Raw genomic sequence first — 19,443 nt, forward strand, 5'->3', positions numbered from 1 at the left:
CTTTATTTTAATTTTAATTTTTTGTTTTGTTTTTTGCTCTGTCCGTTTAATGAAATAACAGAGTAACAGACAAACAAAGATTTGTAATGTGATTTTTTTTATAATAAATTTAATTTTAATTTACACACACACACAGGTATATATATATATATATATATATATATATATATATATATATATATATATATATATATATATATATATATATATATATATAATGCATTACTTTGAAACATATTTTTTGAGTCTGCAGTCAGCGCGACCCCTAGTGGACAATTCTGTATATCTAAACGCGCTCAGGCACACACACTCCAAATTTTTCTTTCTAACTTATTCCCTCTACATTTTATATTTTATTACATTAAAATTGAATTTTAAGATGTTTGGCAGATAGATAGATAGATAGATAGATAGATAGATAGATAGATAGATAGATAGATAGATTCAGACCTCAAACAGTTTAATTGTTTTATTTTAATATTTAATTGTGTTTGTCTTGTTTCTTGTTTAATCAATCAAGTAATAGTGATAAACTCTCCAAGGTCAGTTGACAAGGTGTGTGTGCGTGTGTGTGTGTGTGTGTGTGTGTGTGTGTGTGTGTGTGTTTGTGTTTGTGTGTCATTTAGTAAAACTCCAGCTAACAAGGACATACAGTAACAGTGATGTGGTTTCCCTGCTGGGCATCACATTTCCATAAGCAGATTAGGAAAAGTTTGAGAGAGAGAGAGAGAGAGAGAGAGAGAGAGAGAGAGAGAGAGAGAGAGAGAGAGGAAGGTGTGAGTAGATTTAGACATGCATCCTATACATTTAAATTATAATGGCTTTGTCCTTTGCTGTCTAGAGACTCACTTTGTGTGTGTGTGTGTGTGTGTGTGTGTGTGTGTGTGTGTGTGTGTGTGTGTGTGTGTGTGTGTAAGAGAGAGAGAGAGAGAGAGAGAGAGAGAGAGAGAGAGAGACATAAGCAGTCAACATAAACAACCCATCACAGATGTATACATACACACACATACACTTTAATTTTGAATATGCAACAGCAATGAAGCATGCTTTTATAATTTGATATTAAATAAATTTCAGCAGTAATGTGCAGATCTTAGGTGTGTGTAAACAAATGCTTTAAAAGGAAAGATAACTTCAAAAAGTCAATATTTGCTATGTTTAAAAATGCATCAGTTATCTCAGGTTTGCTATCTTTAAAAATGCATCAGTTATCTCAGGTTCACTGTGTGCAGTTTTTAAGGAAACTGGCTGGTTATTTATTTATTTCCCCCCCAAGAGGCTTGGAGAATCTGCCACAGTTTTTCTGGAGGAATGTCCTGTCACACTGAGAAGTGCTATATTATGTAAAACCTTCTACAGAATATAGACATACAAACATTTGTTTCTTATAAAACATTTCAATTAAAATTAGTACTGAAAATTAGGATGTCTAATGGTTGTGCATTTGGCTTAAAGGTTTTCTCTTCTTTCAGATGCATTTCAGAAAAGAGAAAAAAAAACTTCATTGATGAAGTACAAAAAATTTTTTTTGCAACTCTTTCAAAGCTTTAAAAGAGCAAGAATTACTCTGTACAGAACTTGTAATGTATTATTTTAACTAGAAACATAGGTTTATAGTATTAGTGGTACAACTGCTTATGAAAGACTTTCATGTAGCTTAGACTTCACTACTTTAGTAACTAACACAAACAGCTGGATATGTTTGTTTGTGTGTTAATGAAATAAACACTCAGTGTGTTTGATCAGGAAATCATTACCATGATCAGTGAAAAATTACTAAATTCACCAAAAAAAAAAAAAAAAAAGGACGGAAATATCTAGTCTGTATCTTGTGTATTTTTGTGTGGAACCAGACAGAAGAGGGCGCTGTTGAAGCGTTTGTTCAATTCAAAGTCCTTACGCATGCCTTTCCTCTGTTTTGGAAGTCGAAATGCCTCCTTTTAAGATTATTTACTAATAGTTTCCCCTCGTGATTTTGGCTTTAACTAAGAATTATTTATTTATCAAGCAATGCACGTATACACACAGAGACAACAGCATCGTGTTATGTGATATGCCTAGGTTAATATTAAATGAATTACTATTGTTCCAAAGTTAATAATCGTGTGTGAAATAGTGTGTAGTGCGCAAAAGTAAGTGCACCTTGTATGTTACATCCTATCCTTTTCCAATTAATTTAGAATATGAAAGTTTTGGGTGTTTTTGAAAAACCATGAACTGTTTTCTCTATTTTTCTATAATAAACGTATGTTTTTTCCCACTTTGCTTGTGGATAAATTACATCTAGTCAACAGAGATCCTTCCAGAACGTCTGCAAGTCAATAGTCCGTATGTTTCTTCTTCTTTCTTTCTTTTTTCTTTCTTTTTGTCCTGCCTGATATAGGGACAACATCCAAAACAAAAAAGCTGCTTATTTTGTGATGATTGACATCAGAGTCGATTCACGCGCATCCAGGCGCACAAAAGAAGAAAATCCGTGCATTACAAATACAAATACAAAACTGAGATAACGGCATGATAAAATAGACAACAGTGTACAGTATATATACAGTATATATAATATTTATATATACACTGGTTGTTAGATTTCTACTTTAAAAAGTTTACATTTATTACCAGTGTAATAAATAAGCACTTTGCTTATAAACTTAGATTCACGTGGAAAAAAACGTCTAAAATATAGTTTTGGTAAAAACACCAAGACAGCAGTTGTAGTAAAACAGATTCCTAAAATATCCAACCTATTATCATACAATGTCCGGACATTAAACCAGAATAATGTCGTCATAATTCCAAGTTTTCAGCAGATTTCCACTTAAATCTTTGCCATGCTGAAACTCTTTGGTGAGTTTCTGCTGTGTCTGCCTCGCTGCCGAGTAGCAGAGTCACCACGCCCCTTTATGCTAATCAAACCCACCCAGACGTGCTGTGATTGGCCAGGTGGAAACCCATTTATATTCGCTGTGACAGTCGCTCCATGAATGGTTGTCTATTAACTTGTTCAAAAAGTATCAGGAGTTGTCAAGGCTTGTGGTGTCGGAAGAGGGGAAAACGGAGGAGTTTTGATTTCTTTAAGACTCAGAAAGAAGTTTTGTGAGCGCGAGAGGACTTTTTTACTGGAGCAAAAGAGAAAGAAGAGAGTTTTTTTTAACCCCGAAAGAGGTTAGAACTTTGTATTTTTTGTTTTTGTTCTGTTTTATTTTTACTTTCATTTGGTCGGTCGAGGAAGAAGTTTCCCCCAAACCGGCGTTTTAAATGTACAACATGATGGAGACCGAGTTGAAACCCAATCCCGGGGGTAATAACACCGGCACCGGGAACACCGGAGGCGGCACACCGGGACAGAAGAACAGTCCGGAGCGCGTAAAGAGGCCCATGAACGCGTTTATGGTCTGGTCCCGCGGTCAGCGGAGGAAAATGGCACAAGAGAACCCGAAGATGCACAACTCGGAGATCAGTAAGAGGCTGGGCGCTGAGTGGAAGCTGTTGTCCGAGTCTGAGAAACGGCCGTTCATCGACGAGGCCAAGCGTCTGCGCGCTCTGCACATGAAGGAGCACCCGGATTACAAGTACCGACCGCGGCGGAAGACCAAGACTCTCATGAAGAAGGACAAGTATGCGCTGCCCGGCGGGCTCCTGGCACCGGGCGGCGGCGGAGGAGGAAATCTGGGCGGTAACGGCATGAGCGCCGGCGTGGGCTCAGGCCTGGGCGGCCTCGGCGTCAACCTAGGGGTCAATCAGAGGATGGACGCGTACGCACACATGAACGGGTGCTGGAGCAACGGAGGCTACGGTATGATGCAGGAACAACTGGGCTACGCGGCGGCGGCGAGTCCCATGCAGCAGCAGCAGCAGCAGCACCACGTCCACCGCTATGATATGAGCGCGCTGCAGCCGTACGGCTCCATGACGAGCGCGCAAACCTACATGAATGGCTCACCCACATACAGCATGTCGTCTTACCCACAGCTCAGCTCCATGGGCTCGGCTGTGAAATCCGAGGCCAGCTCAAGTCCACCCGCAGTCACATCCGCGTCGCACGTTAGAGCCGCCGGAGCGCCCGCACCTGCACACGCACCGCCACCGCCGCCCTCGTGCCAAACCGGGGACCTGCGGGACATGATCAGCATGTATTTGCCCGGGGCGGAAGTGGCCGAGCAGACGGGCCAGAGCAGACTGCACCTGTCGCAGCACTACCAGAGCGCACCTGTGCACGCCACTACGATTAACGGCACCATCCCGTTATCGCACATGTAAATGAACAACTTTTTGTTTTTTCTTTTTTCTACTACACTGGACTCCTCTAGACTGGACTATATTAATTTTATTTTATTATAATTATTATTTTTTTTGTACAGAATTTTTTCTTGGTGAGGGAAACTTGTAAAGGACTCAAGGAAAAAAGAACACAAGCCTTTCTTTCTTTCTTTCTTTCTTTCTTTCTTTCTTTCTTTCTTTCTTTCTTTCTTTCTTTCTTTTCACTCTTTCTTTCTATTTAAAGACGAAACGGTAGGAACACCAAGCAAGTTTTTTTTTTTATTAGAATCTATGAGATTTTTTTGGATATGGAAAATGGGCAGTGTGTGCGTGGGATCGGGGGAAAGGGATAATAATCAATCAAATGTTTTATTATTGCAATCAACTTTTGTACAGTATTTATCAAAGAAACATAACAATCAGTTGTAATGTTTGTATAAACTACAGTAAAGAAGTTTTTTATTAAGAAAGATAACGACAGAATTGACACTTATCATGCTCCAAACCGTGCAAAAAGAAGTCAAGACATAGTGGAAGTAAAGAGCAGGACAAAATATTTCACCTTGAGCGTTAAATATTACTAAACCATTTTAATTTAGTTTCAGATGATAAACCCGTTAATTTATATCTTTTTTGTTTAATCTCCAACCCTCCATCTGTTAAAGCTATGACGTTTGTGTTCTTTATTTTCTCATGGTTTTGTACATTTTCTGTATATTTTACTGTGAGTTTTTATTTTTTAAAAAAAAATCCGTAGTTGTATTTTAAAGAATTGTGGCCTGTAGGCAAATGCCAAACACGCGACATGTACATATCTGAACTAATAGTGACATAACAGTTACAATTTCAGCTGAGTTTTTTTCAATATGCAGTTTGAAATGAATAAATTTTTGAAATTTGGATATTTGAAATTGTTTCGGGTTTTGATTTGATTTCTTCTTTATGTTGTCATGTTTGATTTTCTCATCTGATGTCCATTATATGCGTAATCTTACTATTAACAGTCGTTAAAAATCATTGATACGAAACTTTACAAAAAAATATCTAACTAGGTATTTGCTGTGTTTATTTATTTTTTTTATACTTTTGTTATGGGCTTATGTGAAAATTCTGCAAACTGTGCAGCTCATTGACAGTAAGTATTTATTTCACAAAATCCATCTTAAGGCTCGTGTGTTTGTGAACTGAATACATGTGCTAAAGTTTGAGATTGAAACGTAACCTTTTTCTTACACTATTTTTGTGTTTATTTTTAAGGCCTATGCAAGTCATTGCAGCTCTTAAAAGTTTTTTGGAAGAATAGAAAATATTGAAGACGCGCGAGACCAGGTAGAGGATAATTTCTTCACCATGACTATAATCACGTTATGATTTAAAACTTTTAAATATATGCATGTTTCATGAAACACGAAATGTTGTTGCTTTAATAACATTAGACAAATTATCACTGATTAGATATTTTTGCACGTGCATTAAGGCGACAATAATAATAATAATAATAATAATAATAATAATAATAATAATAATAATAATAATTGTATACATTTTTGAGTTGGTTGATGTTGTAAGGGATGTTTAAAATAGTTATTCATAAGATGCAAAATTACTATAATAATAATAATAATAATAATAATAATAATAATAATAATATGTTAACTTCTAATAATATGAAATTCAAATGACACAATTTACAATTTGCTGATTTCTTAACTATAATGTGATGCTTTTGGTGTAGAGATACGTTATAAAGTTAATAACGATATTATCTTTAAAAACCACAACTTTGCCTCTTTATATACTAATTTTCATAGGTATGTGATGATGTTTCTTGCGATGTCAGAAAATTAATTGAGTAAAAAAATCGGAAGTGCAAAATTGATATTAATTAACACTCTATAATTTTTTAATGATGTTGCAAATGTGAATGCAGACAATTTAGTTTTATTTTAAATTGCAGACAATTTTAACAAGTTAGGCGGTTGGAACCTGAAAGCTCACAGAGAACTTAAAAAAGCAACAAAAATAATGTATAGTATTTTTTCGAAAAAAAAAAAAAAAAAAAAAATATATATATATATATATATATATATATATATATATATATATATATATAAATAAATGTAATCATATAAACTACTACTACTACTAATACTACTACTACTAATAATAATATGGTTATGACGATGGCATTTATTATTATGATTATGATTATTATTTGTATTATTATTATTATTATTACATATAATAATAATAATAATAATAATAATAATAATAATAATAATAATAATAATAATAGTTTCTGAGACAGTGTCAGTGATGTTGTCAGAAGGTTTATTTCACACTGTCAGGGGAGGAAAAGTTCGATCTCTCTCTCTCTCTTTCTCTCTCTCTCTCTCTCTCCCTCTCTCTCTCTCTCTCTCTCTCTCTCTCTCTCTCTCTCTCACACACACACACACACACACACACACACACACACACACACACACAGCGCTAAATGAATATTTGACGAGACTTCTTTCTTCATGCGTGCTGATGTTAAAGCCGACAATTCATTATTTATCCAAACACCAACAAATCCACCAGAAATTAAAGGATATCGAGGATTTGATGTTAAAAGGGCGCCTCAGATTATGGTTTTGTGTTTATTCAAGGTGTTGTTATTGACTTCATAAAAGCAAAATAAATATATATATATATATATATATATATCAGTAATAAAACTTCTGTGAACCTTCAGAATTTTTCACATGTTGCAGCGTTTTGTCATATTCCTTACTTCTGGTCAGAGAACTATTACTAATTATAAAAACTAACCGTTTTTTACATAACTAATCGTTATGTAAATGTAAAGCTGTATATTAACCACTCGATCTTTATATTCTCTCTAAATAAGGTGGTCATGAATTGAGTCATAAATAATCATTTTGTTAATATATAAATGGTTCTTGATTTGATTTCAGAACCTGTTTACAAGTGTATATCCTACACTGTAATAATGTGTGTGTGTGTGTGTGTGTGTGTGTGTGTGTGTGTGTGTGTGTGTGTGTGTGTGTGTGTGTTTAGCAGGTCACGCTGGAGTCTGGATAAGACCCGGATGCAGAAACGGTGCTGCAGCTGATTTACCTGCAACAGGTGGTGAGCGCGCGGCTTTTACTAGAATACTTCATCATCGCTTTTACCTGAGTGTCATTTGATACTTGTTTAAAAGAAAAGAACAAAATAGAAGTGATCTGTTTGTTTTCTCTGTGAAATTTTGCACAAAATATTTGTGTAATGTTTGAAAAGTTCGATGCTATTAGGAGGCGATACTTAAAGGTCGTAGTGTTTAATAATGTCAGCCTCATGTTTTCTTTTTATTTTGCGTGATAGTTTTTAGATGGTATGTAAACACAGATTTGCTTTTGTTCTCTTTTCTCAAAGAAACTGGATTTATTTAGGGGAAAATGTAGTCTTTTTATGTAACTGAATTCAGACGATATTCAAGATTTTAAAAATCATTACATCAAATGTTCATTATTTATTGTAGTAAAGAATATCAGGTTGATACCTTTATTATATAATTTTACTATGCAATAAATTAGGTTGAGAATAGGATTGATGATGGTGATGATGATGATGATGATTATTATTATTTTTATTATTATTATTATTATTATTATTATTATTATTATTATTATTATTATTATTATTATTATTTTTAAATTGTTTGCTGTTTCAAAGAAGCTGTTTGTGTGTGTGGGACAGAGAGTGTGTGTGAGTGTGTGCGTAGGAAAAAAGGAGGAAAGCAACTTGAGAAACTAGGCTAATGATTTTCTACTACTTTCTGCTACCTCCCACCCACCCCCAACACACACACACACACACACACACACACACACACACACACACACATGGCTCCTTCATTTACCTGCCCCCTCTGGGATGAGGGGCAGTTGATGTGATGGGAGGGGCAGTTAGTGGGGTTAAGGTTAGTGATTATTGTGGTTGACGGGTTGTTACTGGGGTGAGGGGCAGAAAGTGGGGTGAGAGGATGAGCGGATAGCTAGTTGGGTGGAGGGGTGGATAGATTTGGGCGCTTATTCTGGTTAGTGAGGGTAATTAGTGGGGTTATTTAAGGGGGTTGGGGGTATTTATTGAGCTTAGATTGATTGATTTTGGGTTTGATGTTTGTGTGTGTGTTTTTTGTTTGTGAAAAGATGATCTGAATCTTTGAGATTGTATTTCTCACATTTTGCACCATGATTGTTTTTAAAACATTGGTAGAATGATTAACTGAGAAAAAAATTAAACTTTAAACTGTACAGATAAAAAAAGAAATAAATCTATTTTAAAAAATAAAACACTACATGGAGACAATTATCGAGATATTAGTAATTAGTTATGTAAAATATTAGTGTTTATGTAAAATATGTAATGTGAAACATTATTTTATTTCTTTTCTTTTCAATCTCACTCATTTTGCTGATTGCAATTTAAATCAGTTTGAGTAGCTCAGTTTCTTTTCATTTAATTTTCTTTTCACTATTATTTATCCATTGATTCATCTCAGTTCTCACTTCTTTGACCAATGTCATCATCACAAAACATTAAAACACACAAAACACAAAACCATTTCTATCATTCATATGATAGACATCAGATGATAGGTATCATGGCAGTTCAGTATATATATAACACACACAGACACACACACACAGACACACACACACACACAAACATGCACCTCCTCTACATCTTCTCTTTAATTCCCTCCATTACAGTGTAAATCTGCAAATCTTTATGATCGCTTTTTGTTCCACTTTCTGTTATGTTCACACATAACAATATGGATCAGAATTCTCCCAAATTTTTCAGTGAAAGTGAGCAGCAAAAAAACGTTTATGCTTTTTCAGCATTGATATAATTTTGTTGTTGTTTTTTTTATCAAGTTCCTTTCTGTAAATTGGACATAAGAGATTGTCAATTTAGTTGCATAGAATCTGAGCTCTGAAATGAAACCCCAATTTTTGTTTATTTTATTAACTAACATTGAGTCATAGAAGAAAAATAAACTGCAGTGAATTAAATGCAGTTTAATAGTCATGATGTCATGGATAAAACTTAATTTTAACAAAATGTTTAAACCAAATACTCTTTTGGTGAGTTGGCAAATCTAGCTTTGCTGAAATGTGTAAACTTTAGTGTGTTTCTCAGAGACTCTTTGCATTTTCTCTTTGTGTGCGTGTGCGTGTGTGTGTGTGTTCTTTCACGTCTTCTGCTCATCGTGCGTGCTTCAGAGAGATTCTTGTTCTAAATTGATTCATGCTCACTATTATAGGAGGAACAAGTGTTTTCCTGCATTTCCATACACACACACACACACACACACCCACACACACACACACACACACACACACACAGATACACACACGGCTGTGGGAACAATAACGTGCTTTGATGCAGCAGTTCAGTCAGTGAGGGGTGTTTCACACAGAGATGCACATCAAGCTTTTAATGGAGCTGAGGGGGGAGATAAACTGAGCTCTGAGTGTGTGTGTCTGTGTGTGTGTGTGTGTATGTTTATGTGTGTGTGTGTTAGGGGGGTTGGGGCAAATGTGGCAGGACAAAGCTTAAAGTAAAGTCTTTGTCCCTCCAAAAAAGTTTGATACTGAAAGTTATCTAGGATGAAAATGGCAGAATCTTTAATCTTTTTTTAAACTGATTATTCTAATAATATAATGTCAAATATAATAATAATAATAATAATAATAATAATAATAATAATAATAATAATAATAATAATAAAAGAATAATGGTCTTAAAGATTCACAAATGACAGAAATTCTGATCAGTTTAAAGGCATTTATTTATTCAGTATTACACATGTGGCAGAAGCCTTTAAGTAATAATCACAACCATCCAAAATAAATGCTACTGATTAAATAGTAAATTTAATCATTTCTTAGAATAGTCATTGTTGCTGAAGACTGACAGAATCATTAAAATGTAAATGTTTTCATGAACAAACAAACAAACAAACAAACAAACAAACAAACAAACAAACATATTGGATGTTGCCAAATCCAGACTTAACTAATGTTGTATGTAAAATTAAATAATATAAAAATAACAATAAAAAGAATATACCATACATTGTGTAATGTAAATGTTTATATTAATTATGAACAATAAAAATACTCATAATTAATCATAATTTCTTTAATTAATTAGTTTTTTATATAAATTGTACTATACAATTATTATTATTCTCAGATTTGGTAATGTTCTATATCTTTAACTATTGATTTCTTTGTTTTGTGTTCTTTTTCTATACACATTGTATTTATGGACACATTTAGTTTTTTAGGATGAGAAGTTATATCTAAACAAAGAAAATGTAAAATATTACTCATTAAAATTAATGATTAAAAACTAAAAAATAGAGAGATTAATTTTGCAGTTTTGCATTGATCCTCAACTGGAAGTCTATATAAACACTGCGATTGTTAATTCATTAAGGGTTCAGCAACGAATACTATGGGAAATGTTCTATCATTCTACAATGATAAGATATTCATGGGAAATGTTCTCACTCTTTCCCAAATCCATACTGCTTCTCGTCTTGACTTCAGCTTTTCAGCTTTCACGTCTCCACTCCATGTTGATTAATGACTTTAATATGTTAATTAACACGTATGTTGATTAATGGCCTTATAAGCGCCTGGGTTGCGCCACTTTAAATGATAATAGTAATCCACAATTAACACTATTAGCTCATCATTTATTAACTGGAAATCTGTGGGGTCTTTTATGAGGTTCAGCTCTGTCAGAATCACGTGTCAGATTCCTTCAGAGACTGCACACTGTTAGAGATGACGTTAGTTTGTTTTATATTGATTTAGTTTCTTTTGTCTTGCTGAGTTTGGAAAAGGAGACCCATTTCTCATTCATGTGTATGTACAGTATATACATACTCCAGGATTATAATTTGAAAAATTCACCTTCTATTTAACTGGAACAAGAAAACTAACCAGATTCTAGATTTTAGAATATTTAGGTTAAATGCATTAAATGTGTTCTTCAGCAGTACAATTGTTCTATTTAGTTTTAATTTTATACATTACTATACATCATCACTTGTGATGGAGATCCTGTTGTTTTGTTATGATACTGATTAATCAATTTCTTAACAGAAGAGGAACCTCTACAACTTGCTGAAATTCTCAAAAGCTCATAATTAGTGTTCAGTAATGTTGCTGCAATGTTGATGTCTTCTGAAATTCACAATTTAATACACCAGCAGAACATTTGTTATGTTATTATTTTATATTTGCATTTATGATCCGTTCAGTGGTTTCAGTAGAGGATGTCTGAAAGAGTGAAACAGAACATTGGCCAACAAATCCTTACTGATGTCAGTTCAGATAGGGTCTATTTCATCTGGAGTTATTTCTATTGCTCAATTTAAAGATGGTAAAAAAGTTTTCCAAACACATGCACACACAGTCAGTAAAAAAATATGTTGGAACAAATTTGGAATGGAATAAATTCCTAGATGTAGGCCAGTAATAAACCCCAGCTCCTCATGTAGAACCAATCCCATCCAAGTAGAACTTTAATAGCAGAGAAAGTTCTAGAGTATGTCACATTAGGATCTGTGCACTCAACTATCAGCAAAATTGTTTTAAAACATTGGCTTGTGGATCATTGATCTATTGTTGTTACAGCTAAAATTACTCTGATTCTCATCAGAATTACTCTGATGATTTCATCTTTATACTTATATAATTTATATATCTTTATATACTTGTATTATAACAACTACTAGCATGCTGGTAAGCCAGTTCATAATCAACAAATTCAGAAATGGTTGTAGTATAAATAATGCTTAGTTTTTTACAGACATTTACAACAAAATGTGATCCATTTCTCTGAAAACATGACTGTTCAAAAACTCCATATTCAACCAGCAACTAGCAAATCATACAAGGATAACCAAAGCTCAAATAACACTAGCATGCTAAATAAGGCTGAAACATGCATGCTGTTGTCATAGAATATGGCTTCTGAATGTTAAAATGTCTCTATAAAATTATAAATTATATATATATATATATATATATATATATATATATATATATATATATATATATATATATATATATATATATATAGGTCTATGGTAAAATTTGAAAATGGTAATTCTAGCTATAATTTCTTTTTTTGAGATGATTAGATATTAAATATTAGCTAATTTATCTAGTTTTTAAGAGGCTTTTACTTAATTTAACTTTTAAAGTGACATTTTCTGTTGGCTGATTGTTTGTTTCTTTCTAAAAAAATAAATGGTTATGATTGGAAAAAATAGTCTCCCAATAAAACAGAGTATTTCAAGATTGATATGATTATTTCAGATGTTTTAAAACATGGCTAAAAAGAACATTTCTGATAGAACCTCCAGGTAGCTGAACCTTTTCCAATCTTTTGTATTAAAATGATCTTTATTTTCTGCTAATTCTGTCACCTAACCGTTTAAAGGAACTCAACAAAGTATTAGCCGTGTAAGCCTGAGCTGAGCTTGCTAAACCATTAGCATACATAGCAGCCACATGGCCTTCTGAGGTCACTGCATTTGATTGTAAATAAGAGTTCACACGCTGATCGAGTGACTGGGTGGAAACAAGTAAAGCATTTTAATCAGCTGGCCATCTCCCTATCGCGGAGATCAGAGCTCCGTCATTGTGTCCCCTCAGCCAAAAGGACATCTCCGTCTGACGAAAAGCGAATCCACTCTCAGGATGAGATTTCACTGTCTCACCCATTAGCATCCTCAAGCACAAGGAGCGCCATTAAGGCCAGTTTGTCTGACTGTGTGGAGTCCAGCACGGGTTGCTGATTTTTCCCGCTTGGACACACCTGCTGATCACAGAATCACTGTCATAAAAATTCCTGAATTGTGTACATATGAGAGCAAAGGAATGAGAACAAAAGCAAAAGCATGCGTACACATGTATACACATAATTTACAGCTGTTTTTTTTTTTTTTAAATACGGCAAAAACAGTAATTATATGTAGGTTCTTCATGATTTATTAAATGATGGTAACACTTTTTTATGCAGGCCATTTCAGTAAGGACTTAGAAATACATCATATCATGTTATAAGGCATTCATAAGGCATTATACACACCATTATGATTAGTTATGAAAAGCATTTTGTAGCATTTGGAGCATATCACAATTAAATCTTCAGATAATTCACTATGCAAAGTGAGGCTGTGTGAGTTACTGTTACCATCACAAAGCTGATGAATATATTGTATTGAAGAATGTCATGTGAGTGAAACAAGCTATTTCCTGTTCCTGCTTATGTTATAGCAGCTATAACGGCTCATCAGTCTATCTTCCCTTATAATATAAAAATGCACCTTTTCTTTTGTTACTGAGAAACCACAATAATTGTAAACCTCCTGAAGATGTCAGAAAATGTAAAGTTACAGCGTTACCTCTGACTGCTTCAAGCACTGATACTGGAGACTCCTTCCATTAATGTTACATAAACACATTTCTCATGACAGAAAACCTCCACATCAAAAAGCTGCACTACATGTGTGTCAGCTGTACTCATGTCTCTGAATGAAAGGTGAAGTGATCTGATATTACAGACAACATGTGAGTGTAAGGAAAACATGACAGTTAATCAATGAACAACACACTCTAAATGTTTTCGCACATCAAACCTCAGATCTAATTCAGTCTTCTGGGATGTCTGCTGAATCCGGATCTGCTGCATGTCTGAACAATAAGATTGTAATACATTGTTTGCATGCTGCAACGGCTGGAGACTAGTGAGAATTACCTGTTAGTTAAATATACTCCATAATTCTGAAATAAATATAGTTTTTTTCCACATTCTTCAAATATAACCTAACTTCCTTCTCTGCCTGTCTACCAATGGACCATATTCTTGTCTTTATTGTTGTTTTTAATTTACTCTGATGTTTCTTATATGTTTTTCATATACCAAAAGTTAAACATACACTTTAATGTCGTTATTCCTTAATTATTTAAACATGTTTGGAAGGAGTCACCAGTGTTTATTGTAAACTGATATCACTGTGTACATTTTTCTAGTCTATTTCTAATTATATATATATTATTCATTCAGTAACATTGTGAAAGTGATTAACAAGTTACACACGATTAAAAAATTCTGTTAAGGCATTAACGTTGTTTAAAAATATCCTCTTTTTTCTTTGTACTTTTTAAAGCTTTTAAACAAGCACATTTTCATGAGTACAACAGAAAGCCAGATTATCTTTTTTGTTGTTTTTTTTTAAACTCGTGAGTTAATTCTTCTTCCCCGTTGTTCATTTGTGGTAAAACTGAGTCACCACATTTGCATCATTGCCCGTAGTGAGCTGTCGTACCCTTTTGGAGGGTAAGAAGGATCAGTTCGAAGCGCCCCGTCACCCTGGAAACTGCCAGAACAATTCAGTGTAAAGTTTGAAGAGGTCAGTGAGTGCCAGCTTCTGCTCGGCCCGGGACGTTTCAGCGTCATGGGGGTGGGAGGATGAATTGGGGGGTTCGAGAACGACGGGGGTGGACGTGTCCTGCTTCGAGTGAAATTTTTCAAGTCAGTTTGCAGCCTCAGCTCTACAGGTGGCCTGTGAAATCGATTTTAACCCCGTGACCCTGTCACGGCGAAGGCCGAGCTCACAACCTGGGCGACGGTTTAGCCGACCATGACAGATTTACAGATTTACAGATTTGCAGAGAGAAAGACAGTGTGTGTGTGTGTGTGTGTGTGTGTGTGTGAGAGAGAGAGAGAAAGAGAGAGAAAGAGAGAGAGAGAGAGAGAGAGAGAGAGAGAGAGAGAGAGAGAGAGAGAGAGAGAGAGAATGAAAGATAAGCACCCAGGATGGAGCTGAACAGCTCTTCAACTATGGGGTGTGTTTTAGAAGTGGTCATTAAAAGCTTATTAAAGTTTCGAATGGCCAGGAGGAGAAGTGCAGCTGAAGAACTCTGAGGGAATTAATAAGCTCAAGAGAAGAGAAATGCAGGTTTTAGTGAAAAAAGGAGAGAAAAAAGAGCTCTATGAGGATTGAGGTTTAATTTTCTGTTGTTTGATTGCCAGCCAGTTTATTATTACATTAAAAATGTATGTTCTTATATATAATATGTGTTACTATAATATAAACTCTACACCCCAGCATTGTTAGACTCTGCTTGGTCAGAAAATAGTAAATCTTGTATAAATTAGTAGTGCAGCTTCAAATAACAGAAATATTTATAATTAATGTGCTCCTTCTAATATTGTTTCTATAATATCATCTTATTCACAGGGACTTTTATGGTGGAAGCATCATGTTAAACATTTTTTTAACTGTTGACATGGTTAAGTTTTCAGTAAATGGAAATGTGTGTATTTTTTTATGAAAGAAGTCTCCATTGTAAAGCTGTAACTTTTATGTTTTCTGAAATCTTCAGATTTGAAGAGTTTTTAATTCTTTTTTAATTACAGAAATCTCAGATTGACATACTTTACCATGACATACTTTAAGTTATTTTTTGCATACAGAATATGTTCCCAATTGTTTGCACCATGAAATCTTAGTTGTTTGTTTGTTTCTCCTGAAGTTCAGGAGGATAATCTAACATTTGAAATGTTTAATTTTATCTTCTTTTCAAAAAATCTATTCTATGTAGATTCTGTGAAACATCATCACAGTTTGTGTTATTTCTTTGTTGTCGAATTTCTGTCCCTTATAAATGTTTTTACTTTACAGGTTATTCCAATCAAGAGTTCACATGTTCTCAGCTTCCTGCATCCTGACGATTCGGTGTTGATCTTCTTCACTACACAGATGTTAGTAACGTGATCTATTTGGTGATTGGATGATCAAGTGGATCAAGGTTTCACCTTGTTGACATGTGGACATTTTGGCAATGAACAAAAAAATCTGGATGAGTCTTGTGAATGTGCGCATTTGTGTATCTGTGTGCAGATAATATATTTCTGTATTAAAATTTGGAGCTGTTATGGTTATTAAAAAGGGCAGGGCTATGATAAGTGATTTGGCTAATTAATATGAACTTTGTATGAACTCCTGAGCTTGTATAACCGGAGTTCTCCAGTAACATGTTCATACTGATATTACAGCAGGATAATAGCAGTGTGTGTGGGAGTGTTTACCTGACGCTTAGCTCACCTTTTGGCCATTAGTACACACCTCACAATCGCAACACACTGACTCCAGGGTGAAGGTGAAAGTGCCTGAGCTGCTGAGTAAATATGACTTTAAAGCCAGACAAGCTCACAGCTTTCTCATCTATAATGAGAAGTAAAGACAAAAAGTACATTTTTTGATTCTACCTTTTCACAAATCACTTAATTCCACATGACCATATATATTTTTATTACTGTTTAATCATACTTTCACAGAAGTTCAACTTTTTTAGCAAAAAAATTTCAGCCTCAATTTCAGAAACTCTCAAAAAGATCTAGTTACCGATCTGAGCTATTTATGCGTCTAACATGAGCTAGGTGGAACACAATAATAGAGATTTTGTTTCACATTAATGTACTCAAACCATTCTCCAATTACTATGACAGAAAAATAATAGACTTTATAGAAGTGTAGCAATTTGACAAGCACACTTTTTATTTATTAAAGAATAACATGGCATATTTTTAATCCGTTTACATTGTAGTTACACTTAATCTGGTGGAATGTCTATGACAAAAGTCATAGCAGCTATGAAAACTTGTTTTGTCACCACATTTTGTTTCTCTCTCTTAAATTAAACAAGCAAAAAAAAAACCCCACAACTTATGTTACCCAGGAACTCCTATATCCTGATGCTGTCGATGAACCTAAAGTTACAGCTTTACCTCTGTTACAAAGTGCTGACATTGTACACAAAAAGCAAACATCATCAAATGTGTGATTCTTAAAATCCTTTAGTGCGGAGTCTCCAACATTCAAAAAAGTATCTGTGAATGAGGCGTTACTACAGAAAATAACATGTCATAACCAGTGCCTTAAGTATAATTAAATGTCAGAGCTGCTATGGATGTATTAATGATAGAAAATCAACGCCTGACCAATCTTGAATTCAACAGCACATTGTTATAATGGAAAAGCTGTTACTCTTTCTGTTATTTGTGATAATAAAGGATGTAACATCATGATATATTTTATAATGTCGCACATGGATATTTCTGCATTAAAAGCTGTAAATGTGTAAATGAAAGTCTTTGTATATATTTTTTAATGTATTGGATTTGAACAGATCAAGGAGAGTTTGTTTCTCCTGCTTGTCGTTGGGATTGATGTGGGTACGGACAGAACCTTTAGCGCATGTGTATGCCTGTGTGATGATTAATGAGGTATTTTTGGCAAGTTGGCAAAGCCGGCCAGTGCCACGGCAGTTTTGTTTAAAAAGTGCTGGTGCTGGAGAAAGAGGGATTTGAGTGCCTGAGCACAGCATGATGTCAGCATGCACCACAACAAAAGCCAAATGTGTGCTGTTTGCAGCATTACGGGGCCCGAGCTGGGCTGAGCACAGCCATCTTTTCATTGGGACAAACATGCTGGAGCACACGCACACACATAGACACAGTCAGGGTTTTGCATCCCAACTAACTCTGCACTCTCTCTCTCTCTCTGTCTGTTTGAGATGTATTTCACGCTTGTTCATAAGCAATAAATATAAGAATGTTGACTGTTGACTACTGGCTAAGGATACAAATGCCAGACTTACAGCAGCTCAGAAACACCATATTATACACTGCTTTTTTGGTTCCCCGATCTAATAAGCAAAAAGTTGTACAGATTAAGAATAATCTCAGTTAAAAGAACTGGAACTCCAGTTGCCTGAAGATGTTTGCACACCCAATTCATAGACATAGCTTTTTTTATACACACACATACACACACACCATTACCTGACCCATGCTAGCCTCAACACAGACTTGTCAAAATGACAGATCCAGAGTGAGCAGATATTGATCTATTGGTACGATAGTTAGTATGAAGTCATTTGCAAAATCACACTTATTACATTAGCTACTAGCTGACTAGCTAAAATAATTCAACAATCGGCTAACAATAAAAATCAGAACAGCACACAGCAGCTCAGAAACATTAGATTATACAACTTATACAGTACTCAATAATCATCATTTTAAAAAAAAAAAAAAAGAAAAAAAAAAGAATACCAGAATTCTATACACTGAAAGAACTGTTATGGAGTGCCAAAATTTGCACAACCTTATGACCAGACATAAGTAATAGTCATAAGTAAAGTCATCTATTAGAATTAATAGATTAGGCTCTCATTATAATACCTAATGTTATGATTTTTTTTAGCTTAGTCTGAAGCACCATCATGATCCACACAAATCCCAATAAATGCATTAATCATGTCCTATTAGCCACTAGCTGGCCCATGATAGCGTGCCATGGGCTGTGGTTTAGGAATTAATAGACAGAGTTTCAAAATGACACAACAAGATTGAACAGAAGTATTGACTAACTCTTCACAGAAATAAAGCCTTACACATACAGTTACACAACTCATCAAACACTCAGTCCTACGCACTGTATGGTTAAATTCAAGAAAAATGCGTATTAAAAAAACTACAGTTGCGTGTAAATGTTTGCAGAACTTTATGACAAAAATTTAGTCATAAACTCAAGTTCTTAGTCCTTATCTCGCTCCGAAGAACCAACACAAATTTCACTAATTGCAGGAAACTGGCTGAGGTTCAGACACTAATTCCAGTTTTTTGTGAAAAAAAAAGTCACAGCAAAGAGCAAGCATGTTTAATTTCTCTCTGAATGCATGTTGCGTGCCATTTATTAATTTCTCATATCCTCAGATAGCCACCTTTGTTTGTTGCTGAGCTTGTTGCACACTCGTGTTTTTACTTGCAATTCAGGATTATGAGCTGGATGGAGATTAGTAATGCTGTATAGGAAAAGTCACCTTTAATATACCTTTAATATATTTTCAGAGTTACACCAAACACACTCGGAGTGGCATTTTTTAAATGATCTTTTTTCATGGGCAGCTTCCATATTTCCTGTAGCAGAAGATTTACACTGATATGATCTTCAGAATAAACCAAAAAAGATCATGTCCCTCTTGTTGTAAATATGGTACATCTGCTGAATGACGTTTTGTGATTTATGCCTAAAAG

At 34.6% G+C, this 19,443-nt stretch overlaps 1 protein-coding gene and 1 long non-coding RNA gene across 4 annotated transcripts in view; both read left to right on the plus strand.

Moving 5' to 3' along the window:
- Positions 1-17,441, plus strand: part of LOC132842251 (uncharacterized) — a 42,585-nt gene extending 25,144 nt beyond the window's left edge. For 2 of the 3 annotated variants that reach the window (XR_009648008.1, XR_009648007.1), the window contains 2 exons: positions 5,515-5,586; positions 7,321-7,691. This is a non-coding gene — a long non-coding RNA (uncharacterized LOC132842251). Of the gene's footprint in view, positions 1-5,514; positions 5,587-7,320; positions 7,692-16,024 lie in introns of those variants that run through there. The other variant, XR_009648009.1, reaches the window with a different exon arrangement.
- Positions 2,973-5,168, plus strand: sox2 (SRY-box transcription factor 2). Its single transcript, XM_060883445.1, has one exon. The coding sequence runs from the start codon at positions 3,256-3,258 to the stop codon at positions 4,255-4,257; it is 1,002 nt and encodes a 333-aa protein (XP_060739428.1). The 5' UTR covers positions 2,973-3,255; the 3' UTR covers positions 4,258-5,168.
- Positions 17,442-19,443: the final 2,002 nt, after the last annotated feature.

This window comes from Tachysurus vachellii, chromosome 1 (genome assembly GCF_030014155.1).
Source record: "Tachysurus vachellii isolate PV-2020 chromosome 1, HZAU_Pvac_v1, whole genome shotgun sequence".
Classification (NCBI taxonomy): Eukaryota; Metazoa; Chordata; class Actinopteri; order Siluriformes; family Bagridae; genus Tachysurus; species Tachysurus vachellii.